General features: G+C 37.0%; 1 protein-coding gene across 10 annotated transcripts in view; it reads left to right on the plus strand.

Annotated features, from left to right (window-relative positions):
• KIF21A (kinesin family member 21A) overlaps nucleotides 1–26,832 on the plus strand; it is an 87,905-nt gene extending 61,073 nt beyond the window's left edge. For 3 of the 10 annotated variants that reach the window (XM_051805221.1, XM_051805220.1, XM_051805224.1), the window contains 15 exons: nucleotides 1,312–1,477; nucleotides 1,989–2,009; nucleotides 5,860–5,920; nucleotides 6,145–6,199; nucleotides 7,229–7,446; nucleotides 11,211–11,321; nucleotides 11,869–11,997; nucleotides 13,565–13,603; nucleotides 15,591–15,727; nucleotides 17,735–17,915; nucleotides 18,278–18,442; nucleotides 19,127–19,244; nucleotides 20,467–20,637; nucleotides 23,499–23,698; nucleotides 25,581–26,832. In XM_051805221.1, the coding sequence (XP_051661181.1) occupies nucleotides 1,312–1,477; nucleotides 1,989–2,009; nucleotides 5,860–5,920; nucleotides 6,145–6,199; nucleotides 7,229–7,446; nucleotides 11,211–11,321; nucleotides 11,869–11,997; nucleotides 13,565–13,603; nucleotides 15,591–15,727; nucleotides 17,735–17,915; nucleotides 18,278–18,442; nucleotides 19,127–19,244; nucleotides 20,467–20,637; nucleotides 23,499–23,698; nucleotides 25,581–25,674 (1,866 nt within the window). In that variant the 3' untranslated portion in view covers nucleotides 25,675–26,832. The remainder of the gene's footprint in view (nucleotides 1–1,311; nucleotides 1,478–1,988; nucleotides 2,010–5,859; nucleotides 5,921–6,144; nucleotides 6,200–7,228; nucleotides 7,447–11,210; nucleotides 11,322–11,868; nucleotides 11,998–13,564; nucleotides 13,604–15,590; nucleotides 15,728–17,734; nucleotides 17,916–18,277; nucleotides 18,443–19,126; nucleotides 19,245–20,466; nucleotides 20,638–23,498; nucleotides 23,699–25,580) is intronic. The other 7 variants (XM_051805223.1, XM_051805229.1, XM_051805222.1 and 4 more) reach the window with 5 other exon arrangements.
• The last annotated feature ends 713 nt before the right edge of the window (nucleotides 26,833–27,545 follow it).

Raw genomic sequence — 27,545 nt, forward strand, 5'->3', positions numbered from 1 at the left:
ATATTTTCAAAATGAGTGTTTGGCAGCTTATAGCCCTGTGCACACATGTATCATATTCTCTTGCTGCTGCTTTTGTTTTTGTCTGGAGAACAGTACTCAGTGTCATTGAATCAAATGAAATATTTCAAGGGTATTGAAATGATCTTTGATCAGTCCCACTGACCAATTCTCTGTTCTTTTTTTGCATTCTTGATTCATCACTATGCAGGTAATCACAAAAGTTTGTGGAGAAAAAAGATAAAAAAACTGCCACAATCACATTGGCTTCGGGAAATTTCAGTCTTTTGATATTTTTTCAGCCCTTGGATGGGTTTGAATGGATCTTACAACAGAGTTAATATGAGAAAAGTGCCTCTGACTTACTGTTAACAATTTTTGCTTATTATGATGGAAGGATCCATGATATGAAGGTTTCCATCATCTTTTTAATAAGTATCATGTAGAAATACTGAAGTTCTGTGTTTGTTTTTTTTTGCAAAATTGGTCATGCCTGCTGTCTATTCTGTTGTTTGTTTTCATATGCAAAATGTGTCTATTGATATGCAGTTTTAGTTGAATCAGAATGTAATATGTAAACTGATAGGGCTACACTTGTTTCTCAAGTGCTAGCACTCAGAGGCCTCTGTTGCCCTACAAATCTTTGAGATGTGTTGTACCTTCATTTTTCTCTTCTGTTTCTTTTGGAATTTGAAATTTGGAGATCTATTTGGAAACCATTCTCTGTAAATTTCTTTGGCTGTGTTTTCTACAGCTGAAAAATTCCCACTAATCCATGGGTCTAGGGAAGTTCCCTTAGAATGGATTCTGTCATAAGTTAGGCCATGAGATCTTTCATCAGAAGCTGAAAGTTCATCGAGTGATTGTGTAGGAAAGATTACAGTTCTGGGTCCCACCCCATCCCACCTCCAACTCCCCTCTCATTCTTTATCATAGAGTATCATGGTAATAATTTTTTTAAAGAAAGGACTTATTTGACAAAAGTGAAAATATGGATTTTTCATATGCTTGCTACTCTTAAATAAATGCCAAGGCTCTGAATTGCCCTTGGGAGTCATATCCAACTAGATGCATATTTGCAAGGCAGTCTGAGGAATACAAGTTAACTGAATGGTTAATGAGTCTCTTTAAAAGAAGAAAGAAAGAAAAAGACCTTTAGTTGATGCCTGATCTTTAGGATATTAAAAGAAGGCTGCAATATACACATTGTTTGTGCTTGCAGTTTTTAAAAAGTTTTGACAGTTCTCATTTTGTAAAAAAAGAGTTGTGACAAAACATTTACCATCTTTCTTTCTTTCTTTCTCTCTCTCCTAGGGTCTCCAAGCAGCTCAAAAAGAAGCTCAGATCAAAGTTCTTGAGGGACGCCTTAAGCAGACAGAAATTACTAGTGCTACTCAAAACCAACTGCTGTTTCATATGCTAAAAGAAAAAGCTGAATTAAATCCTGAACTTGATGCTTTTCTGGGTCATGCTTTGCAAGGTAGTTTTGTCATCTTGTTTTTTTTGAATAGTCAGCTGCATGTCATGTTTGCCTTTCATGCATGCTGTACTGGGAGTTCTAGACTATTTCCTCTCTGAATAGATGCTGTATTATAACACCATATACTTCACAATTGATGAGCATGGATGACATTTTTAAGTATACCCTCTCAGCAATGAAATGTAGGAAATTAAGGTTTTTTTACTATTGAGATTTTTTAAAATTCAAATGATCTGCTTGTTATTTTTACAGAAGACAATGCATTTACAAAATGGAATTGTTTTAACATGTGAATGTGAAATTCTAAATATTCAATGCTATTCAGTCATCATATGCTAGTGATTTTGAACATAGCATTTTATATCTGTTACGGCATCTATTCTACTTCTCATGAGATGATACTAAGAGAAGTTTAGAATACATTTGGGTACTTTTGTTTTATTTCTTTTTATAAATGGATATGTTTTGATTGGAATGTTGCTTTTTTTTCCTTGTTGCTGTATTTACACAGACCTAGATAGCATACCATTAGGTAAGTATGTTTAGCTTTCTGTGTACTGTACAGCTGCATGAGTTACTAATGCATTCACGTTCACTAACTGGTGCACCTTAGAATTTGTGAGTGTGTGTGAAGTTTGCATGAACTATTTTGTAAATGTACTCATTATCATGAGCTTACAGAGCATTTCTTCCTTTCTGAAACCGTCCTTAGCACTTGTGGTAGTAGCCCTCGTGGTAGTTAGATTTGCCACATAAGAAGTGAAGACAGTAAGCAGAACTGTATTTCAAATTTATAACTTGCTGCTTATGAACCTAAAGTATGTTCAACCTACATAAAACTATTTCATGATATACTACTGCTCTAGTTGTGACAAATTCTGCTCATCTTTTTAGGACCAAAAAAAGGCAATTCTTAACATGCAGGTCATTGTTAACCTTATGCAGATAGCTCATTCTGTAATGTAAATATTATACAGAATGCAGGATTATATCTCACTTTTTCAATTGGGATTAAGTTACTGACTTCACTGATTTTGAGATGTCTTTTGTTGTTGTTGCTTTAAAGTTATTCCCAAAGGAATTATGCTTATTTTTCTCCCCTCGACAAAATTGGCTGTGTTTGAAACTTGAAAAAAATATTCCTGGTATCAGTCTCAATTCCTTTTGTATTGTCTTATGCTGCTTTTAATCACATTATGCTGTCCTGTGCTAGTTTGCATAGGCATCTGAAACATTTCAAAAGCTCAAAACTACCTGAAAGTGTATAGCTTATCATCTAGAGATGGTGAGAACTTTGCTAGCTTCCTGTCAGGTGACACCAGAAGATCTGTGTCAGGGAATCTTGCTGCATGCAGCCAGTTATTTATTCAGGAACATCAGTGGTTTGTAATCTCATAGTGCATTTAGAATAGACCTTCAGTGTGTCTGCATGTTCGCTCCTGTTGGAGCAATGTTTCTCCAGACAGCATTGTATTTTCTTTAGCTCTGGACAGTAGCTCTATTATCAAAGTTTGTGTAGAGTATATCTCATTAAAGAAACTTTTTAACACTTTGCAAGCATGAACTAAGACTTTTCAAATATCTAAACCACTCAGGATTGTTCTAACACTATAGGAAGGAAACTTCACCATGGCTGAATGTGCCATACTAACCTTGGTCCAAGTTGAAATTCCAACTGTCGATAGTTCTGTAGATCATTAGTGACCCAACCTTTTGAGCTGCAGGGAGTTCATGCCATTGTAGTGAGGCTTTGACGCTGGGATTCCCAGCTGATTAGCTGGCACTCTGTTGCAGGGGCTCCCTGTTAACCTGACACAGTTCACACAGGTAGAAGTGTGGGTGGCAGCAGATCCCGAGACCAATTTCACCAGGATGCCTGACTGACATCTCACTGGTAGTATGCAGCCAGCCCCATCCCTAGAGAGGAGTTGCACTTCCAGGGGTTTTGTGAATCGCTGTTTTGATGCTTACTTTCAGATCTGGTACCTTCAAAAGTTCTTAGCCATTTGAATACACTTGGCTTGAAAAAGTTTGAACATTCCTCAGTGTAGTTGTGCACTTTCACTCAAGTGTAAACTAAGAAAGGGTTTAGTCTGCAGGAAAGTACATCACAGACTCAGATTTTGACCTGAGTGGGTTTTCAGTGCACATCTACCTTGTTTGTGGTTGAACTAGCTGCCATTCGCTGTCCTGTCGACTCCTGTGAAGAGTTAAAATGACCATGACATTGACTTTTGAGTGTTGCTGAAGTGACTCCTTCCTGAAGAGTTGTGGGAGCTGCTTTTCCTTCCCACCTATGACATATGGACATTCATGGATGTGACTCATAACCATCTATGTGCAGATCTTAAGAGGGCTGGTCAAATGTCATTTCCTCTGGATGAACTGTGCTGATGTATGGCATTGTACTGGTAGTGTCCAGTTGCCACTGCATGAGGATAAGGACAAATCATCAGAAAAGTTCTCCACTGTTCTGCAATTACTGGTTTACTAGCAGTCATCCCTGCTGCTCCTTGCAAGCAGCACTGCCTTTACTAACTTTATTGCTCCTTTCATCTCTTCTCACTCAGGACTTCTTGCAGAATCTTGCTCTTACCTTGTGTTGATTCTGTGGACTGGTTTCTATCTTGGGGCTTTGGCAGTCTTCCTGTGCTGAATTGCAGACAAACTGAAGAAACACGTCAGGTCACATGAGTGTGAGCCTACAAATAAAATCCCATCTTTTGTGGTCATTCCACACTTTCTCCTTAGTTACCTGTAAAAAGAGATTGCAAGTTCTTTATGAGAAGGAGATGAAGTAACATCATTCTAACAAGAAACCTATATTTTTTTAAAGTGCCTTTATTTTATGGATGCTGCTTCTGTCTTCCTAGAAGGAGCAGTACTCTAGATCCCCTCTTTTGCAGAAGACTAATAATAATAATAATGATAATAATGTGTATTGAAAATGTTTAATCTGGACTCAAATCCAGGATGGAACAAAAAAAAAAGAAAATCCAGAGTGCTATTCCTGTGACCCTGCTTTCTTTATAATATTGTTGTATTTCTGATAATTAAGGTTACATTACTAAGATTAATACAGCAGTTGAGTACCTCTGAAGTGCATTGTTGGTGTTGGGTCTAGATTGATATATGGTTTTGACTTTTTCAGAAAACATGTTTAGATGCAGCATACACAAACAGGCAGTATTTTCCTTCTCTTTTCTTCATTCCTTCTCAGAATTCAGCTGAAAAAAGTATCTTCCCTCCCTTGCCTCACAGCATGAACTTGCACTTAAAACACATACATGGACAAACATGTTTTAATATGGGGTACACATATACTGGTTCTATGCATTGTAAATGGTATCTGCTTTCTGGCAGAAATGAAGTAGAGACTTAAAAGTGTCTCTAATAGTAAAGAGGAGATGTAATGGAAGGTTATTTAATCCTTCAAATTTCTGGAGTATGTTCAAAAATAAGGGACATACGTAACACACTTCTGCAAGCAATGTCCTTAAACTGTGCTTAAAGTGTATTATTAGAATAATATGCAAGTTAAGGGATTGGCTTTCCCAGCAGTCCGGAATCGATTGTACATGTGCCCTTGACTCATCGTCTCAGCCTTATGTTTTGCACTGTTTGCATGCAGACGTGGTAATCATATGTTTGACAGCGTTAGTGTATGACATGCATGCTGGTTTTGTCTTTTGTGACAGGTGTGACACATTTTTACTTCAAGAATATTTCTACTGAACAGCTTCCATTTACATTTAATCCCTTTTAAGGAAGCAGTTCTATAGTAGTAAGTGGTAGCATCATCCTCTTTTGAAACATAAATGCTTATATACTAATAAAATGTTTGCTTCTTGTCAGCTCAAATGGTGGCACTTTGTATAAGCTCAGGCTGAGCCTCAGCTCATTAGCTAGTTAAAAATACAATTTTCTTTTTTATTATAACCAGGCTGATTCTGTCTTGCAGCAAGAAGATTAAAAAAAAAAAAGGAGAAACAGACATCCTTACTGTCCACTGATTTACCTCTCATCTCGTCCTTGTTTTGTAGTTCGTTTTATTTGCTTTATATGCTTTCTTACAGATTTTCTTTTAGAATTTCTGTTTTTCTATCATCTCTGTTGTCTGCTACAATAGATAGAAGACCACATTTGGCACAGTGTGCCTAGATGTATGATTTATTGAGATTGTGTGAAAAAAATTAGTTTAGATGCCAGGAAAATTCAATGGGGACTGAATAGAAAATAGCCAAGATATTTTGAAAATCCCTGTCTCTTGTACTCCATTCATCTACATTCAACATAGTCTGAGCTGTTTTGTATAACACTTACAGCCTTCACCTCCTGACGTAGATGGACACATTAACGTTATTCTTTTGGAAATTTTCCAGAAAATTTGGAAGATAGTACTGATGAGGATGCCCCATTGCATAGTCCTGGGACAGAAGGAAGGTGAGCGAATCTTTGTTATCAGGTAACTGGATCTTATTCTAGAAAAATTACTGTAATTTCTTCTTTTGTAATGCATTGCGCATCTGTTAGAAAATACCTCTGACATGTTTTCATTATACTTTGCCCACAATTTCAGTAAAAAGAAAGAAAGAAAGAAGAATAAGAATACACATTCAGCAAAAATATGGCTCCTTTCTAAATGTGATGCAATTTTTTTCTTTTAGTTCATTATCTTCAGATCTTTTGAAGCTTTGTGGTGAAGTCAAACCCAAAAGCAAGGTAGGATGTACAATGATGATAATAATTCATCTAAATGACTTCTAAGTGGTTCTGTGGTTCTATAATAATTCATAATTACCTTCTGGACAATGTTCCTAATGTCTTTAGGGCAAAGCAAGAGCGAAGAGATGCAAAAGTTGAACTGATGTATTCTTCATTTGATTTGTGTGCAATATGATTTTGTGTGACACTCCTCTCTGAGAAGCAATGTTAAAAATAACTTTTTCAATATTTTTGGGCTAAATTTTTAGAATTTCAGAAAGAGATGTAGTCTTCCAGTTATGTATGTGCACTCCAAACTGGTGTAGTTTTGCAGATTAGTATTACTTAGACCACAGTTCAATGTCAATGCCAGTGGGAACTGTGAACATGCTTATTGTTTGCAATTTGCTTGTTTATGAAACAAATAAAAGTTTGACCTCCAGGCTCTTAATTACAGTTGACATTGGAGGAATATCTCTAGGCTGGCTGCAGTTTAATATTAACGGTAGTGGGAACTGGAAATGTGCACTGATTGCAGTTTTGCTTCTGTGCTCACAGGAGCATAAGCCAAGTTTGCAAAGTAAATAGAAGCTTAGCCTCCACTTTTCTAACTGCAGTTGGCTTTGGAGGAAAATATCTATGTTGGCTGTTGCATTATTGGTAGCATTCATTGGTGTGAAGCTATTTGGGCAGTTAAACTGAGTGAGTTTTGTCTGAAAATGTCACAAAATAAACATGTCATTTTTGTAATGGCTCTGTTCAGACTGGATCTTTGTCTTCCCCACTGGCCTTTCCCCGAGGAGTAGATATTAATTTCACGGTATAATCACACCTAACATGTACAGGCAAATCAGTGTTTTATGCCATTGAATTTGACTTGCCTCCTCTGAAATCATTGCCCAAGAGTAGAGGTGAGCTTCTAAATTTAGTTTCCAAAGGCAGTTGCCAAGTTATTGAGGGGGATGCTAATTGCTAGCTAATGATAAGCTTAAACATAGCACTCCTGACACATGTTTAAGTGGCAGTTTGGTTTTTATTTGTCTCCAGGCCCGCCGGAGGACCACTACCCAGATGGAATTGCTGTATGCAGCCAACAGTGATTTAGTCTCTGACAGTAGTGCTGCAGACTCTCCTTCGGCTGGCTCTCTTGCATCAGTTGCAGAAACCCAAGAAAGCGGGATGACTGCTGACACAAATGATACTTCTGCTAGGGACAGAGAGTTTATACCCCCACCATCTGGCTTACCTTCTAAGATAGGCAGCATGTAAGTTTGGCCATGCTGTACTAATTATCCTTTGCTTTTAAAAAATGCATGTTGCCAATTTCTTGTAATCTGTTATTTTAACTTTACAAGTGAGGTTGATATACTTGAAGCCTACTAAATAATACTGACTAAGCTGTTTCTTTTCTACCATCACCACTCTAGAAGGTATAAATACAGTGTTGTAAGTACTGTGGTTGTTACTGAAGATGTAAGTTTTGTTAAGTTGCTTTGTAAAATTACTGTAACCTTGTTCTACATAGGGGGAAAACCCCATCTAATACCTTGAATACTTTACTGTATTAGTGCTATGGGAAATGCACATTCTAGAGAGGTAGGATAATCTGCTTAAAACAGAAGAGAGATTAAAAAAAACCAAAACCCCACACCCCAAACCCCAACCCAAACACTTATATAACATAGTATTTCTATATGGTCCTAACTATTAGGAAAAACCTTTCTGTGAATTGTCTTGTATGGACTATGCTTAAAATGAAGAAGTCCATGCAGCAATAGTGTATGCAAGTGAACAGTTGAAAGAAACATAGTCAATATTATGAATCCTCAAAAATCCTTTCTGTTTGCAGGTTGCACTTACCTGCAGAACAATCTAATTGCAAATATCACTTGATTCGTAATAGAACTAAAAATATTATTTTTGTCTTTTTACTTTGGGGCCAGCAGGTGTCTCTCACATGCACTCTTTTTTCTCACTTGCTGTTCTTTTTATATCTACCAATATCACTGCTGATTATTAGCCATTCACTGCTAGAGACCTTTTCTTGGCTTTTTAAGGTACTAGCTCCTATATTGCACAAACTCATATAGATTGAATGTGCTTGCCACATTCAGTGATATGGAAATCTGTGTCCCATAGCTATCTTCATGTTACAGGTTCTGAAATTAGGCATCTTTCAATATTCATCTGTCCTATTTGCATATTTTACAGCAATCTCCATCTAATGTACACTTGCAATTTGTATTATTTTTACTATGTATTTCTGGCATGTGCTTGAGGTGGCAATCAAGAACAGTAAAACACTGCTGACAGCAATTATTAACCCTTGCTGATGGCTTCAGTGCACTTTACAAGTAGAATGTGCTTGGGAAGAATGCTCTTGAGGGTGAGGTTAGGTGGAAAAAACCCACTTGTTTCAGCAGTTAGTGTGAGATGCGTAAAGACTTTTGAAGCTTCAACATCTGTAACGTCAAGTGTTATGACCTGGCATCCAAAACTCAGGTAATACAAACTTTTGCCTCACTCCATTTTCTAGAATGTATCCATGTATGAGAGTGAGCCAGCAATGAGGCAAAACAGGATTTTCCCAAAACTGTGTTCTGCAAACATTTGGGAGTTAGATGCTGTCAATAAATCAATTCAATCAGCAGTAGGCCTCACCTTTTTTCATTTTTTATTGATCATGTTTTAGTATATAAGTGCTCCAAAATTCCCACAGTCAGTCTGCAGTGACTTTGTCACTGCAATGTAGATGGTTTTTCAAAAATAGAAGTCCGTGTACTTTATACAGTATTGCTGGTTTTGCTTGGTCACTGCTCATAGTTGAAGAAAGCTTGTCTTTGTGAGCCATCTGGCCTTCCCGTATGGACCTGTGGTGCTATCATCTCTCTTGTAATAAAATATATTACAATATATTGTCCAAACACTTCTTGAACTCTATCAGGCTTCATGCAGCTTCTCCTCAAGGACCTTCACCATCGTCATTGCCCTCCTTTGGACACTTTCTAGTAGCTTAATATTTTTCTTATATTGAGGTCCCCAAAACTGCACACAATATTCAAGGTGAGGCTGCACCAGTGCAGAGCAGAGCACCTGTTCTTTACAACTATGCTTAGGAATTCCATTCCAGCAAGACAGCTGAATAATTTTTATTTTTATAATTTTTAATGATAATTGTTATAATTTTTTAGAAAATATTTATATTTTACAAAATATTTATATTTTATAATAATTTTTATAATACCTGCCTATCCAGGCTTTCAAAAAGAATTCATAAAATGATCATACTCTTTATACCCTCTTCTGAGGATGTTCCACTGTGGAGTCAAAGATGGAAGACTCAAGGGGCAGGTAGTGAGCAAGTGAAAGCTGGTTGCATGTTAGAATATGCAGGATTACAGTGTGAGGAAGAGGAGCTTGGGTTCCAGTTTCTGGTTTGGTTTATTTAATCTAGTAGCTGCACAGTGGACACATAGGCAACCCTGGCAGTAGACACTATAACCCATTTGTCATCCTTGTTGAAAGACCTAGGATCATCCTGATTCATAGGATTTGCCTTGTTACCTCAGGATTTTTGCATTCCCAAATGCATTCTGGTCCAGCATAAAGAGAGGAAGGGAGTGTGTCCTGTTCCACCTTTTTTTTATGTCCTTTGAAGAGTATGCCTAGAGGCATACCCTTCTCCAGCCGTGAGAAGAGTTAAACCCACCTTCTCCCCTTTTTAGTAACTTAACTGCTAGGTTTTTGTGCAAAACCAGACAGGTTATCACTTATCCTCCTTTTTCTGTCACTTGAAGACCCCTGGGAAGTTCTAGGGTTGGCATGCAGTTCTTGGCACTAGGTCCTACAGGTCCTTCACATTCCAGTTAGGGTTTGTGATCACTGGAGGCAGTTTCATCTACTTAAGTAGCTGTTCTTTGTTGTGCTTTCCTTGGTAAAGGATATTATTCTGTATTTCAGTCCCCAGGTGGATTTTATATAGCACAGATTTCCTCTCAAGGGAAACTGATACAGCTTTTCTCATGCAGAGAAGTTGCAGCTGTACATATCCAGAACCTGTAGAGCTCTGAGACAGGATGGTAGCAACTATGTCAGGCATGTGGCTTGCCAGCTGAACTTTATCTGCTTAATGAAGTTCTATGGAACAAAAGCACTTCCAGAATCTGCTTTGTCTCTTTTAGTGAGTGTTTCTGGTCCTCATATTCATAGAAAAAACTCTAAACACACAAAACTAGGATAAACCAAGGCAAATACTGCTTTTGTGATTGTTCAGCCACTGAGAAATAGGAGTTCAGAAGAATGGAAACCATTCAGATGTCTGTCTTTTTTTTTTTTTTGGCTTACTGTGGTGAAATGATGACATTTGAGTGTCAGCTTTAATATTGCCCTCCTGATATTTTTGTTAATTTTAATCAGGGAATAAAAGGTTGGGAGAAAGACCACAGAGACTGTGAACTGGAATTATTTCAGAGTAAGAACTAGAGAGGCAAAGGAGGGATGGAAAGCAAGGGAGAAGGAAAATGGGGGACAAAGAAAAGCAGCGTTATTATAGTCAGGTTGCCAATGGGAAGTACATTTTCTTCATAATTTTGAATCTTATATTGAAACACGAACATATTAATGGAAAGTTTCATTCATGTATAAGAATCAATCTGATTTCTCTGTTCTTCCTGTCTCTAAATGGTCTATTGTAGACGAAAATGTGGAATCTGAAATTTAGAATTTCCATGACCATAATTTGAGATGCATGTTCCACTGTATTTCTTTTAGTCCTTCTCTTTTGAGTTAGTAAATCTCCTTTGTATATTCAGTATCTGACTCTATATGTTGATCAACTGTGAAAGTTAATAAACTTGGTATATTTTTATATTGAAATGTGAGAACAAGTTTATAATCCTTAAATTCAAGAAAGGCAATAATTAAGCATGGTCAAAGATTTGAAATCTTACTGGGAGAATGACAGGTAATGTAAGAAAAGCAAGTTGTGTGAAAGGGCCTCAAAGTAAGATAACAACTGCTCTTGCTTTAGTTCCAGACAGGCATCTCTACCAGAGAAGAAAATACCTGAGCCTTCACCTTTAGCAAAGAGAAAAGCCTATGAGAAAACAATGGAAAAGCCAAAGACAAAAGAACAAAAACTGTAAGATTCTTTCAAATTTATTTACTCTGATGTATTTTAAACCTTGAATTTTCTTGAAAAATAATCTGTATTTTTCTATTTCTTTAAATCTAGGACAGGTTTTATTGTTGGCAGTGTTGGCACTCATTGCTCACCATGTGTGTGGTGTGGTTGTTTGTTTTATTCCCAGATTGCTTTTCTGTACAAAATAACTCAGGAGCAGAGCCCTGAGAAAATGTCCTTTGGAGCATTTGCAAATAATTTTTTTTTTTTTTAATTGAAGTCATCAATTTCTCTAAGACTCTGCAGCTTTATAAGAATTTCTTCATTTTACATATTGTATGTTTTCTGCCTGGAGCTTTCACTTTTAGCATTTGAACTTTGAACATTGTGCCACCTTGCACTCTGCAGTCTTAAGCTTATTGCCTTCTTTGGGAAATATCTGTAGCTAGTATTATAGTTTTATTTATTTGCTTAAGAAAAGAGCATCTAACGTTTGAGGCATGTTGCATTTAACTTCTCTAACCATTCATAACCTCTTAAAGAAGATGTTCTTTTTTTTTTGTAGCTCAGATTCTGGAGCCCCAGAGGCTAGTCTGTCACCTCCTACTTCCCCACCAAGCCGGCCCCGTAATGAAATGAATGTTTTTAGTCGTCTTACTGTTTCTCAGGGAAACACATCAGTTCAGCAGGATAAGTAAGTCACAAAGGGAAGCCTCAGCCCCCAACCAGGGAAATGCAAAGTGTGCTCAAGTTATCAGTGTAGTGTCTGGTAGAAATTTTGCCCTTCTGCAAGACAGGAGGAGATATTTCTCATGTTTTTGAGTAGTTTTCAAAGAAAATATTTTAAACTGCCATGGAATCACTGTAAAAATTCAAGAAAAGAAATTTCCTGCTGAACCTTGTTTCCTGTTTTCTAGGCCATGTCTGGTATTTATAGTTTTAAACCCAAAATAGAAAAGAATGGTAGAATTCTTAGATGCATGTGTATTTGTGTGTGTTTACATTTGAAAGTAGGTTTTAGGTGATAATTTAGAAAATAGTGCTTTTAACAGTTATTCGGTTACTCCAGCGTTGCTTAGAGTGCCGTCCCTGTCCTAACAGCACCCTGGAGGATGGGATGTTGAAATGCCTAGAACACAGTTGTTTAGAGATTATGCAAATTATCAAACAGACTGACTTTAGGAGATGATCTGCAGGAGTAGATGATATTCATATCTGGTTTAGAAGAAGTAGAACTCATTTTCCTCATATTAGGCATCTGTTAGGAGCCCTACTCCAAATGGCAGTGGACTTCACTTGACTAGAATCTTTATTGCAGGTTTCATTACTGGTACAAGTGTCATGCAGTGCTTATGAACTACAACTCAAATTTGAAAGAAACCTTTAGTTCTAGCTGTAGCAAAATAAGAAATTACTCTTGTCTGTTTATACTGTTGGGTTTTTTATAAAACTTGGGTTTTTTCAGTGGTCTATAGCCACCACATACCAAGCAGTGGCTTGCAAGACTTTCAGTAACTGTGCTTGTAATTTCTTTATCTTAGCTATGTTGCCTTTATCTTATTGCTAACTTCCACCTAACCCTTTTTGTTTTCTCTGAACTGACCTTGAAGTTAAATTGAAACTGCTGAATCTGTTTGATTTGAGTTGAAAATGAAGGACGTCTTAGGACATACTGTAAATGTTCATATCTTGGGGAATTGTCTTGTATGTTTTCTTGTTTTTTTATTCTTAAACGTTTTTAAAAATGAGAGGTGAAGGATTTTGAACTTAGGATTGTTCGCAAATTGCTGTTTTTATTTGAGTGGGCTATCATATTTAATATTTATATCTCTATGACTAACATTTTACACATTTCTTCTACACTTAACAGGCATTGATGTTCTGAATTTTTTTTCCTTTTGATAATTTCAACAAGCAGTATCTTACAGAGGTTAAATTATGCATCCGTCTTCTCCTTTTACTTTTTTGCCTTTACTTCTGTAAGAAAATATTGGGGAAATAGGAAATGGCTCAGCTGGTGTTACTCAGCTTCTGGAGCTGAAACAGTCTACCAGTGTACCTTACTGCTGAGAGTGATATTTTAAGATAACTATTCTGTCCCCCTACCCTGCTATATACCCTGAGCAATGCTGCATACTGTATGTGGATTTGCATTGCTTTTCTGAGTTGGCCATGCTGTTGTTTGTTCTTCTCATATGGAGGCGTTACTTTGCTGATACCTATATTCTTTCTCCTCACAATTCCACCACTGTTGATTGTAGGTCTGATGAAAGTGATTCCTCTCTGTCGGAGGTACACAGGTACTCTCTTTCTCTTTTCTGTTTTCTTGGCATCTCTCACTGAAGTTATTACAGTTCTTAAGAAATTTCATTTTGCTGCATGATTTTTCCTGTTACTTGTGCATTGTTTCTCTTTGCTTTTGCCAGGACATTAAGAATCTGAGATTTTGGTCAAGCATGTCTCCCTCTCTCCTTTTTAGGGTGGTTTTTTTTTTTTAATCACTGTTGAGCATGTCAGGTTTTTTAATTTTAAGAGAAGTATCATGTAAACGTTTCCTTAGACATATTCTTTCTCTCTTCATTTTCCTCAAAAAAAGAGAAGCTGACATTTTCTTATGTTTTATCTGCTTCTCTCTTTCTTTTTGTTTTTCTTTTTCCATTGTGTGCTTTGATCACTAAAAATTAAATCCCAGTGCAAATAAAAACGAGTACTTTTTTTATTATGCCTTTCTGACAGAATGCACAGTGGCTTAAGAGATAAAAGGAACATCCCCACTCATGTTCTTGTGGCTTAGGTACTCAGTGAAAAATTAGTTTATCAAGAGGAGGGCAGTCAGAAGAGTGCTAATAATGTGACTTTGTCTGGTCATTGTAGCACTTGTAGCTTTTTTTTTTTGTCTTTAGATTTTAGAACACTGCACATAGGTAGATAAATAGCTCCAGGACACTTATTTTACATGGCTTGTCCCAGAAGTGACTGAGTGAGGACAGCAATAGCAGTAACTCAGTTTAGATGGTCCACTAGGGAATACTATAGAGAAAATCATGTTAGTTTTGTGTGGTGCTAGAAAACAAAAGCATAGAGACCTAAATTATTAAATAGGAAATTTTTCCTGTTTTCTTGAAAACATAAAAAGGTGCATATTGAAGGGTGAATGAATGCCTTTCCAAAATGAGGAGGTTAATGTTTCACAATTTAAGGCACTATTAATATTAGCAAAATCTATGGAAGGATTGTTAAAGAGTAATTAATTATATGAAGATATCCTGAGCAGTAAAAATGTATAAAATAATAATTTCTAAGACTGTACTAGATAAACTAGTGAGTTGTCACAAAGTTAACTTTTATCATGAAGGATTTTTTCCTTTCTATAGGAAACTTCTAGGCAATATTGTGGAATTTTTACATTTCCCTAAAGCACCTGACACTTCTTTTTGGTGAGATAGGGCTATGTTCCCTTAGTTCCCTTTCCTCACAGTTATGTGTGTAATCCCAGAAGAGCATGACAGAGTCTTAACTGCAAGCTGGCCAGGTCGCAGCATTATGTTGCATGTTTTGGGCATCTCCTTGAGGCTTTTCTACACTTCACAGAAATTAATGGGATCCCTGTGTGTGTGCAGTTGTATGCATGGGATTTTAGACTGCTAATAATTTTGTTTGGTGATGAACTGTGAGGGTTTCTTTTCAGGCTGAGTTACTCTTTTGGCATCACCATAGAACTAGTTACAAATCCCCAGGAAGATTGCTCTGGGGTGTCAGCACTCCAACATTTCTTTTTGGCCATTTGAGCATGAGTGTGTTGTCATGTATGGGGTGCAGTGGGAACCTTCCTCAGATACAGAAGTTTACGGCAGTTCTCCAGGTCTGCACGTAGAAGGCAGGTTATGTGAAATGCATGCTGAGCTTGGATTTGACAGTGTACATTACATTTGCTCCATTTTTCAGATGTGCTGTCTAGACTTAGATGTCTTATGGTTGATCTTAGGCATCCTAAAGCTTTAAGCATCTTCTTATTTTCAGCATTATGCGGAATTTCCCATGTACCTAACATTCAGTATCTTGTCTTTTCATTTGTTTGTTTTTGTATGTGATTTCCTTTAAGTGGTAGTCCAGAGTTGACAGGTGGTGAACCTAAACAGTAAAAATCCTTGCGTAGTTTATGAAAGGCATTCAGCTGTTCTGCCCTCACATGTAAGAAAACTAGATTAATTTTTTCCCTACATGCAAGTAAATTAGTTTTATCTGTCTGTTACTATACCCAACTCACATTCTTTGTTTTTATTTTAGGGGGATAATTAACCCATTCCCTGCTTCAAAATGCATCCGATCATCCCCGCTTCAGTGTATCTATACAGCTGAAGGACATACCAAGGCTGTGCTTTGTGTTGATGCAACTGATGATCTTCTCTTCACTGGATCTAAAGGTTAGGCAACCTCTGCTGCCTACAGAGGCTGCTTGGACAAACTTGGTGTGTTGTGAAATTCTCAGTTTGTGCTTAGTGCTGTAAACACTGGGAAACTGTAAGGGTCCATTTCTGAAGAAGGATTTACAGTAGTTATCTACAGGTTTTTAATTCCAGTGTGTAGTATTTGGCTGCTTATTTGTAGTGGAAAACTACAAAAAGAAGTAACATTAACATTTGTTGAATGATACGATGGAACCAATCATGTTAACGTGTGCACACATGATGTGCAATGCAAGGTAATAGCTTCAGGGTAGGGGTAGAGGTGTGAATTAGCATAGTTTTGCCTGTACTGCACAGAGATTGAATAGAGTCCTCATGTCATAGTTGGTTCTTCAAGCCATCTTCTTCATCTGAAGGTATTTTCTGCTTCCTCTGTGCATCTCGTTGCCTGTCCTTTGTGGTTGTAAGAGCCGTATGGCTGTTGTGGGAGAGCCCAGATTTTTAGTAGTCACTAAATTCCTTACTGGATAGTGCAGTCACTGAACTTTTCAAACTGGTAAAAGCAGTGTTTTGAAGAGAACCTTCTAAAAAACAAACAAACAAAAAAACCCCCAAAAAATCAAACAATCCCCCCCCCAAACAAACAAACAAAAACCCACAAAACAAAACACCTCCACCACCCCCACTGCTAATATTCAGGTATGGTTTCTGTGGCTATTCTGTTTGCTGGCTGTTAAAAATACCAAGACACACACTTTGAGCGAACCTTTGGTCTTGTAAGTTTTAAGCCAACATTTCAACATTTGGCAAGTGTATACAAGTGCAAAAAGACATTTATTTAGATTTTGTAAATGTTGTCTAGTTAATTTCTATTGAGATTTTTGAATTTGGTGTCTATGTGAGGAGAAGAAAAAAGCACTTTTAAAGATTTTATTTTACATCTTGATTTTTATTCTAAAATTTTGGATTTGGGATTTATTTTTTTTTTTAATATATGGATGCTTGCAGATGTTGCAAATATTTGCTTTTTTTTCTAGCTTCCCATACTTATGGAAGAATTTTTCCTATATATATTTTCGGAGGGCAGTTTGCAAAGTACACTTCTACTCAAGAGTATAGACAGCTGTTAAATTAAATAAGGTTAAATATTTTGAAATAGTTGCTGAAGCAGAAAGTCTCAGCTCACTGACATCAGATAATACTTGCAGCCAGTGCCAAATTCAGAAATTCCAATAAGCTCTTCTGTGCATTGCAGATATTTGGCTTGGTCTTGATAGTTGGTATTTTTAAAGGGGCTGACAGGTCTTGGTATACTTCCCTTCTTCATGCTCTTATAACTGTTGTCTATACATGAAGCTTTCTCTTCATCTTTCCAGTACTTATTTCAGTATAAATGTATGTCTAAAATGTATGGAGTCATACAGATGTGCAACAAGGAGAGTTTTCTGTGCTCATGGTCAGTGTTGTAAATTTCTTGAAGACTTCTATTCATTTAGGAGTTTAGTACATAAAAGGTCGCAGCACTTAAATTCCTTTGCTCCTGAATGAAAACAGTGACTGAAGCACTTACAGTGGAATTTTCAGAGGTCCCTAAAATATTGAAGAGTTTAGATCACTTCTCACCTCTGTAGTTTTGTTGTGGCAGTCAGAACTCTGTCATACTAAGCCTCAAAACTCTTCCTGAACTACATTTTTGATGATGAATTCTTGAATTAAAAACTCCGTCTATCATCATCCACACCTTACAGCCTGTAAACTGTATTTTCACTTCCCTTTTAAAATTCTATGGGAGCTCATATGCAGATCTTGAATGCACATTTAATGATTAACCTTGCTTAATTTTGATAGTGATAGATGATGCCTATATGTATTCTTTATGACCTGTTTTAATTTAACTGTTTTTTGCAATGTCTACATAAACAGAGAAAAATGTATGAATGCGTGTACTTTTTTTTTTTTTTAAATAACTGAGTTTAGGAAAACTATGGGATTTTTCTGTTTTGTTTTTTTTTTGTCTTTATTTAGATCGTACCTGTAAAGTCTGGAATCTGGTAACTGGACAAGAGATTATGTCTCTAGGTAGTCATCCAAATAATGTTGTTTCTATTAAATATTGCAACTACACTAGCCTGGTCTTCACAGTCTCAACCTCCTATATCAAGGTGTGGGACATCAGAGATTCTGCTAAGTGCATTCGGACATTGACGTAAGTATGCTGAACCTCAGATGCCAAGAGTTCAAATGAGTCTTAATTTTAGGTACATTTTATTATATTTATTCAATAGTGCAGTACAGTGTAATTTAAGTACACTGTCTGTTGGGAATGGAAGCTATCTTTATGTGTTCAGGCTAAGTCGGTAATGGGGCACCAGTAATATATGGAAACAAAAAGCAATTGGCATTCATGCCTATAGTGTTTTATCAAATGTTCAGTATTTGTAATTGGCTTATAGCCTTTCTGCCCAGTGAAATAGGTTTGTTTTTAAACTGTGTACAAAGTGTGGAGAAAAAAATGTAGTATTTAGGGGTTTTTTCTTTTTTTTTTTTCTCCTTCCTCTCTGTACTCAGGTCTTCAGGCCAAGCAATGCCTGCTGATGTGTGTTCAGGAAGTACTAACAGAACAGTTGCTATCCCAGCTGGAGAGAACCAGATCAACCAAATTGCACTAAATCCAACTGGCACATTCCTCTATGCAGCTGCTGGAAACTCAGTGAGGATGTGGGACCTGAAAAGGTACTGAACACCAGCCGAAGAGAATGTTCTTTAGGTTGTTACATGTGCATAGAAAGCAAAGTCATGCATACAAAATGGTCAGTGAAGTGTTTCTTCTTTATGGTAGTGTCCATAACCTGGCAAAACGTGGTCAAAATATGGATCAACTAATCCATGCTGTGATGGTCACTGAGATAATGATTTTCTCATGTGTTAAGGTTGTGGTGAATTGTTTCAGTAAAAATGACTGGATAAACAAAAGGTTTTGTTTGATAGGCACTATAAAACACACTGTTTTAAGGTGACTGTGTGAATCCTGACCAGTAATTGTTGATAAAATGATGAAAGCCAATAGATGTAATGTAATATGGGACTATGATTGCTGCACTGTAAGAGCACTTTTCCAAACAGAACCTGCACCCAAAGAGTGCATTCAAAATACAGAAAATACTTAGGAGGGGACTGATTTGTCTTTATTTTCAAATTTTTTAATTCTTATTTTACATAAATAGAAGTTTTTGTTGCATTTAGCATAGATTTAACATTTACCTATGGATATGAACAATAGAGTATATGTAAAATGTAGGATGAGTAGTGAAGATGTAGGGAAAAATAAAAAGATCTGTTCTGTCAGAAACTGTGTGGTAGACTGTATTGGATATATAAAAAATTAACAAATCCTTATTTCTTCCCTTATCCTTGAAGATTTCAGTCTACAGGAAAGCTAACTGGTCACCAGGGTCCTGTTATGTGCCTTACTGTTGATCAAATTTCCAATGGACAAGATCTTATTGTCACTGGTTCAAAGGATCATTATATAAAGGTAAACCATTAGTATTCGCTTATTTATTTTAACTCTTCACATTAGCATGGGATGGAGGCTTCAGCAAAAGTGACTTACATCTCCATATTTGAAATGTAATAGCCAAGATGGAAATTATTTCACCAGTCATGGATCATGAATAATGTTCAGTCTTGGGACTTTATGATCTTTAAGGTCCCTTCCAACCCCTTAACATGGTATGATTCTATGATTCGCTGCATGGGTAGGTCTGCTGGGAATAGTAGGTCTGGCCACGGATACTGCCATCCCCTGCCACTGAAAACTACGGTCTTGTCTTCTGAGTCAGTCATATTAGTCACCTCTGTCTAAATGCCTGATTTTTCTGGTTTATTGTTGAATTTTTTGTTACAATTGAAATGATGCATGTTAATTAAATGCAGTAACTTTTAAAATACCTTTAACTCACAAGGTATTACTTTACACTACCAGCTCTCCCTTTTTTACTATCAAGCTTGTTCATTCTAAAAGGCCAATAAAGAACAAATAATAGGGGATGAAGTCTGACATTTGCTTGTGAAACAGAGGTAGTGGTTTAAAAAGTTACGGCTCATCTGTTCCTTTTCAGCTCAGTCCCAATGGGTGAGTTCCGGCTCCCTACAATGCAAAATGAAACAGCATTGCTTGCACTGCTGCTCTTGGGACAAAGACCTGATGGGATTGATTATGCCTTAAATTGTTAAAACAACCTGACTTAAAGAATCTAAGACCCTATTCTTGGAGCACAAGCCAGGAGAGGGGTGTGTCTAGTCTGTAAAAAGCATCAGCATGTAGTGGAATGTAACCCTTACCAAAACAACTTATCCAGAAAAATATATTAATGCTTCTTCCTGAAGCTGCCTGTGCGATTCTCCCAGCATGAATCATGTTTCCCAAACTCACTCATGAACTTTGTTTCTCTAGTCCATCACACAGTGTACATAGAGGCCCTTCGTATGATGCTACTGTGTGTATCATATTCAAGTAGTAGTATTTCTTCCCAGAGCAGTCTTCTCTGAAGTCAGTGAAGCATTCCTGATTTAGACAAGAGGTGGAAAAAGAGAAAGGAGTGGTTCTGGTAGATAATTCTGTGAAATATACATCGTGATACAGTGGTCTGTAATAAGACTTCCTAAGTTTTTTCCCTGAAGTTATCTGCTGCATGACTTTCGAGCACGTTAGATGGCAGAAAATTTCACATAACATACTATGTTATTTATTTTAGATGTTTGATGTGACTGAAGGGGCTCTTGGAAGTGTAAGTCCTACACACAATTTTGAACCTCCTCATTACGATGGCATTGAAGCACTTGCTATTATGGGTGACAACCTTTTTAGTGGATCCAGAGATAATGGAATTAAGAAATGGGATTTGTCTCAAAAAGACCTTCTTCAGGTAATGGAAAAAATCATGCAGCTACTGCGACAGTCATGCTGTAGAACAGTTTTCAGGCTGTGTAAGTGTTCAGGCTCATACAAGGACTATTCATGTAGACACTAATGTTTTTAATGGGGAAGGCATAGAGCACTGACTAGGAAAGAAATCAATAATGTACTTGATCTTTACACAAGGAACGCAGTTGCTTTTCTCTTCTGTGTATGTAGCGTCAGGAAATTCTGGTGAAGTGATTATTCTTCTATTTTAGCTCTGAGTGTGTGGGGTTTGTTTTTCTACTTCAGAATGAAGGCAGCACTGCCTCATCAGTGGCTGGAACTATTGGATATCATCCTTATCATTAGTAAATTTTGGACTGGGAACTCATTAATGAGAACCAATGCTTTAGATCAGACTAGAGAATATTTTCTTGTGAAGAGGGTTTATAACCTACCTCGCTCCACCCAGTCTTACCCCTTAGATCTCCATTCATCTTGCATACAATGCATATGTTATGTAATGTATACAACACATTCATAATAATGTTTACTGATAGAACACATTTGCTGTATGTTTTTTCTTATGCAAACAAAAAAATAAGGGAGAGGGGTGCAAAAGGACCTCAAATCCAGGGGATTTGCAGTTTGTTTGGCATGAAGAACTTTGATTTTTGGCTACTTGATATAAGCTGGTCTGTTCTTTTAGGTCCTATGAGAGGTTGTTGAGGTACAGATATGATTGTTTAACTTGAGACTATGAGAACTGGAAGGCAGAAAAACAAATACCAGAAAAGAGTGCTGTTTTTGTAAAATCTGTTTAGATACCAATCATCTAATGATTTTGGGGGTGAGGAGGAACATGTCTTTTATCTACATTTAATATGCAGACTGATAGCAAGGAAACAAATAGAATTTTAAAGTTTTGGAACATGAAAAAGTAATGGACTGGTCATTTTAAGAAGAAAATTTCAATATGGACATACTTAGTATTCCATAAATACACAAACTTTCTTGACCTTCTTTCAAAATTGTCCAATTGGGTGCCAGTTCCTTTTCAGAATAATACGAAGACTTCACAGTTAGAATAAGAATTCATAAATGCAGCTTTTTACAGACAATTTTATCTTGGCCATATTTGGACATCTACCCTCGTATCTTTCTGTCCAGAGAAAGGTACTAAGCAGCTTATACCAAAACCACAGGAACAGGAAAGATCTTGTATTCTCAGAATGACTTCATTAAAGTTGTAAGAAGTGTTTTTGCTCTTGCATTTTAGGCTCATTAAAATATTACAAATATGCATTTTTGCTGTTGCAATTAATTTAACATCAGACAGAATATGGAACCAGGGGTGAAGTACTATGTAAATTGGACTAATTATATTCCTTTTCTTATTTTCCTTGTGGTATACGTGCATTTCATAATTTATATACTTGGTGTCCCCCTGTTTGTTCTGTTGGTTTTAAAAGTAGAACTTGATAAAAATTATCTCACACTTCCTTCTTCCTTTTTATTTCTATAAAATGCTGTATATGTTTCAAGGAGGTAAGACCAAAGCATTTGACAAACTATAAATAATTTTTATTCACCATCATTTTTAGAAAATGTAGGGAAGTGCTGTTACTTTTGCTAATCATGTGGTAATTCAGGGTGGAAGGACGCCCTGGAGGTCACAGTGTGAAGTTGACCTGCTGGTCCAAGTAAGGCTAACTTTGTAGTTAGATCTGTTTTCTCAAGGCCTTGCCCAGCTGAGTTTTCAAAATCTCCAAGGTCACAGGTTGAACGTTCTTAATCTACTTTCTTAATCACTCTTCTTAATCTACCAAGCAACCAAAACCTGAAACAGCTTAGTTGCTTTACAGTATAAATGCTAAGTTGCATCAGAAGTCCTAGTTTGGCATATACAGGTTAAACATATCTGATCTTCTGTTATTGATGAAAATCACTTAACAAGTATGCTATTCAAAAGAATTCAGAGACCATTTACTTCAATTTGGTGTTATACATCCCAAACCACAAAACCTTGCTGTGACAAAACTAAGATTTGTAAGAACCTCTCCCCTTCCCAGTTTCATGAAGTGCTGCAGAACAAGACTATCAATGTTGTGGTAACAGTCTATATTATAGATGAAACACTAAGATGATCCAAGAAGGCTGAGAGTACTCCATAATATGAGAAATGCAGCAAAGTAAAGGAGTTCCTACCAAACTGAACTGCAGAAGAGCTCCTCTTGGTCCCTCTAAAAGACAGAAGACTCGGGCTATTACTTCCCTACTATTGGTACCAAAAGGATGCTGTTCTCAATCGGTCTGTGAAGCATTTTGCTTTCTGAATTGGAAGTAAAATGCTACTGCCCTTCCTCAATAAAGAATTAATGCATTTTGTTAAGTGCAACATCACAAAATCTATTTATAATGTGTAATGAGAGAAGAAAGGAAGATAGCAAATACAGAAACAGTTTCTGTCTTCCTGTTACATTTTTAAGCAGTATTTTGGATTTTATTTTTACGTGTTTTATAGCAGTTTTATGGACAGACTTGAAACATATACAGAGACCATATGTTTGAAAATGCATTCAAATATGCATTTTAAAATATGCAGGTTTATCATTATCCTAAACTGATTTCTGTTCCACATTAGGTCAGTCATATTTTGGATTTTCTTCTTGTTTTGCAGTACTATTTCACAAAAAAGAAACAAACTCATGGTATAGAAGTAGCCTTATGGAAGTTATCACCCTCCTTACTCTAAAGATGGAGGATCCACAGGGCTGGGATACACCCAGAGTCATGTAGCAAAACTGCTGCAGGACAGGAGTCGGGCATACTTTTCTGTTTGTTCTTCCAGAAGTTTTTGAGACTTGCCTGTCTTCTCTTTTTCAGCAAGTTCCTAATGCTCATAAGGACTGGGTATGTGCTCTTGGTCTCATACCTAGCGCTCCAGTTCTGCTCAGCGGCTGCAGAGGAGGCATCCTCAAGCTCTGGAATGTGGATACCTTTGCACCCATTGGGGAGATGAAGGGACACGACAGCCCCATAAATGCCATCTGCACCAACTCCAGCCAGATTTTCACAGCAGCAGAGTGAGTTATTCTCCAAGAATCTCTCTTTTCCATCACTCCTGCTAGAATTCTGTACATGCAAATGCATTAGAACATTTTCAGTTGTGTATGTCACTTCATAGCAAGGATCAGGAGAACTGTCCAGTCCATGCCCCTCAAAGCTAGCAATCTATCACAGCCATCTCCAGAGTGGTGTGCATGCACCCAGGGGATGCACAACATGATCTAGTGGGGTGCTGGGAGAAATTCAGTATTCAGTAGTACATGTATATAATTTATAAATTAATAAATACACATGGCAACGTGGGCTCAAAAAATTTTAGTGGTAGGGGGGTCCATGATCAAAAAGGTTTGGAGACCACTAACCTACAGGATGGCAGGGAGAATTTGGCAATAGTTGGGAACTTTATCAGCTTGTCTGTAAGTTGGTCTGTGTCCTGTTGGGACTCATTCCTGACCTGTGTGGATTTTTCTAGAAGCCATGGTACGTGGTTGTTTGTTGGTTGGTTGGTTTTTAAGTGCTGACATATTAGCAGAAGCTTTGCAAGCCATCTTGCTGTCCTTTAAACACTTTAATTTGAATATTTGTTTCCTCAGTAAAAGTGAGCAAATTGAGGATCTGAAACCTCAGGGGACTTGACCAAGAAAGAGCAAATTGTGGAAGCTTCTGGCCTTCTGAATTAAAAGCAGATCTTTCAGAATCATAACAGGATTTTAAAGTTGCCAAGTTGACCTTTTTGGTAGTCCATTTTTATGTTTAAGCACTAATAGGGGTAGAGATGTCAAAGCTTATGTCTCTGTTTGCCTAAAGATTATTAATAAGTTTAGAACATACATACATCTGAAATTTATTCTATTTTTACCATAAAAAAAGAAAATTACAGCCTTTTGGCACTTCTAACAGTGTGCCTAAGGTCTATAAAACTTAGACTATTTCTGGCAATTTACAGTGAAATGAAAGCACAAGTCAGAAAACACTTAAAACTGTCACAAAGTCTGCCCTGCCCGCTGGCTTCTTTTGTGGGGGTTGCTAGTCACTCAGTTTTTATGAGATTCATAACTTACCTTTCATGGAATAAATTGCTATTTGTTTTACTTTTAAATTATGATAGTAGAGCTCTGTAACACATTCAACGTGATATTTCACTTACACATACTTTAAAATTGTGTAAATAGTGATTGTTTTCAAAAGTACAGAATTACAGATTGCCTCTCCTGGGCTTCTAAACACCAGCTCATGGGTTTATGCTTTCCAGCCCCTCACAAAGGTGTTTGGGTTTGTTGGTTTTTTTTTTTGTGGAGGGAGTTAGGACTTCATGTTGTCTTGTGGTTCTGAGCTTTTTTTACTTTTTCCTATAATGGACTGACACCTCTTGTGTAAATGGAGCCTGTTTCAGGTTTGATATTACCTGTTGTAACATTTCACACTCTTTTAATGGCAGGAATTAGTTCTGTCCTATTGAGTCTGTCTCCCTAAGTCTGTAGTACACTGGCTGTTTGCCTGTGGTCTGCTGAGTTGCAAATAGCTACATGATGGAAGCTCTTCTCTGATGTCTACCTGAACCTATTACCATTGCTTGTATTTTAGAAAATTAGGTAGTAGGAGAGTAGGATTTTACTTTCCTTAGACATAAATCTTTATACTTTCCTAGATGGTTAAAAGTAATAGCCAATGCTGTGATAAGGTTAGGGAATCTTAAATGTTGGACATCTTAGATTATAAAGTCTCCTGGAGGTGGAGTAACTCTTGCATACCCATTAAAGAAATGTTATTTTGCCAGCAATACCTTTCTCATTAAGACACCCGAGCTTTTAAGGAAGCTTCCCCCTGCCCCCCTCTCCGGTATCTCTCCTTCCCCAGTTTGATTAACTAGCACTAATATTGCTTTGTTTTGGTTTCCAGTGACCGGACTGTGAGGATCTGGAAAGCTCGAAATATAATAGACGGACAGATCTCAGACACAGGAGATGCAAGTGAAGATCTTGCCAGTAATTGAAATTATGGGTATAAATGAATATATTGATCAATTTGAGGTGCACTCTATGCAGTTTGCTGCATGTTTATTAGGTAAACACTGATGATTGGAACAAACTGACAATGTGTGAACTCTTCTACTAGACCTGCTGTCCTTAAAATATGTACTGTATTTAATAACCTCTTGGTAACACGCTCGTGTCTCAACAGTCACATATGTATCTCTATATATTATGGCTGAATTTGTGTGCATATGTAATACTTGCAGTTTAAATTAACTGGAATTCAGTCTTCTCTAATGACCATCTCAAAATTATAACCTGGAATATATAACAAAAGCGCTCTGCTGTATTTCACTCACAAGTATGATCAGCTGTTTTGCATTTTAGGGTAGCAGGGGAAGGATGGCATCCCAGGAATCAACCTGTGATTATGAGAGGCAGTTTCAAGATTCTAAAGGTCACTTACACTGTTGTTAGGAAGGTGGAGTGAATAATAGATGGGAAGAAGCTGTTAATGATACATCTACCTGACATGGCTGTATCCTGCTAACAGCAAATGCCATATGATTTGTGTAATGTTAGCGTATAATCTGTGTTGACCAAAGTTGTGCAGCTGTGTATCTCTATGCTCAGGACTAGAACTCAAATACTCACAAATTGGTATGTTTTATTTGTGTTTTGCCTATGTTCTGCAATGACTAGCTGTTCTTAAGGTCATGACAAATATATCTTAATCTATTTTTCTTATGGATTTGTTTCTATCATCTCACATTTTCTTTTTTTAAAGCAAATTGTCTTTCCTTTTTATCTAATTTTATATGCTGCTAAATGTATTTTAAATACACTGTTTTGCAAACCTTGGCAGTTACTTTGAGAACTGAACCACGTGTATTGGAAAAAGCTATGTAAATAGATGGTTGTATAAAGAAAATATCCTATCTTGTGCCTGTATGACTTTTAAAGCTCTTGGAGCATGGATATTGAGGGAGGATGTATAATTTACCCAACTGCTCTGAATATTAATTTGTAAATTCTGCAAATTTTGAAGTTTTATGTAGATTCAGATACAGTGTTTGGATATTGAGGTTTTTTGGTTGTTTTGTTTTTATTTTTCAGAAATACCAGTCTGTAAATTATAGCTTGTGTAGGTAACACTTAAATAAAGATGTGAATGTGAACTACTTTTTTGCCTTTTTCATCATACTTCCTTATAAAAAATTCACTTCCCTTGCAGAGGTCTGCAATGTAAAAAGCACAATTTTACACAATGCAATAAAGTAGCTTGATGAGTAATATAGCCCATAGGTTGTTCTGGTATCCCACATCTGTGTTCTCGTTGTATTTTGATAGTACTGAGAAACCTACTGGGATTCCTTCACACTAAGTACTGTACAGACTTACAATGAAGCAGCTGGTTCCTGTTCCTGTGAGATGACACTTCTTACCTTACTATGTATAGTCTGTCAAACAAAGAAGTTTTGATGACTCTTACTGATCTTGGAGGAATTATTTCTTTCTCTGCTCAGCATGAAAGGAGATGAAAGTACTGCTTGTGATTTGCTTGTGAATTTATTCCAAGTTTTGGCAGAAATGGGTAATGAATGATATATATTGTTAAGAAACAATGTATAAGTTAGTTAAACAGCAGCAATACCAGTTAGTGTTTGTCTATCATGCTTTTTGGGCACTCAGAGGGTGTACACACAAATGATTTGGGTCTATATCACAACTTCGAGCAGAAGTCCCAGTGGAGAGTGGATTTACACACAAGACTCACGTGGCAGTCATTTTTGTGCCTGGTAGAGGGTCCCTGTTCCCCTTGGCCTAGTAGGTAAAACCCACCCATTGTGTTGTGCCAAGCTACACAAATGATGGCAACAGCGTGGTGATC

This window comes from Manacus candei, unplaced genomic scaffold (genome assembly GCF_025592945.1).
Source record: "Manacus candei isolate 608988 ecotype Guabito, Panama unplaced genomic scaffold, ASM2559294v1 h1tg000063l, whole genome shotgun sequence".
Classification (NCBI taxonomy): Eukaryota; Metazoa; Chordata; class Aves; order Passeriformes; family Pipridae; genus Manacus; species Manacus candei.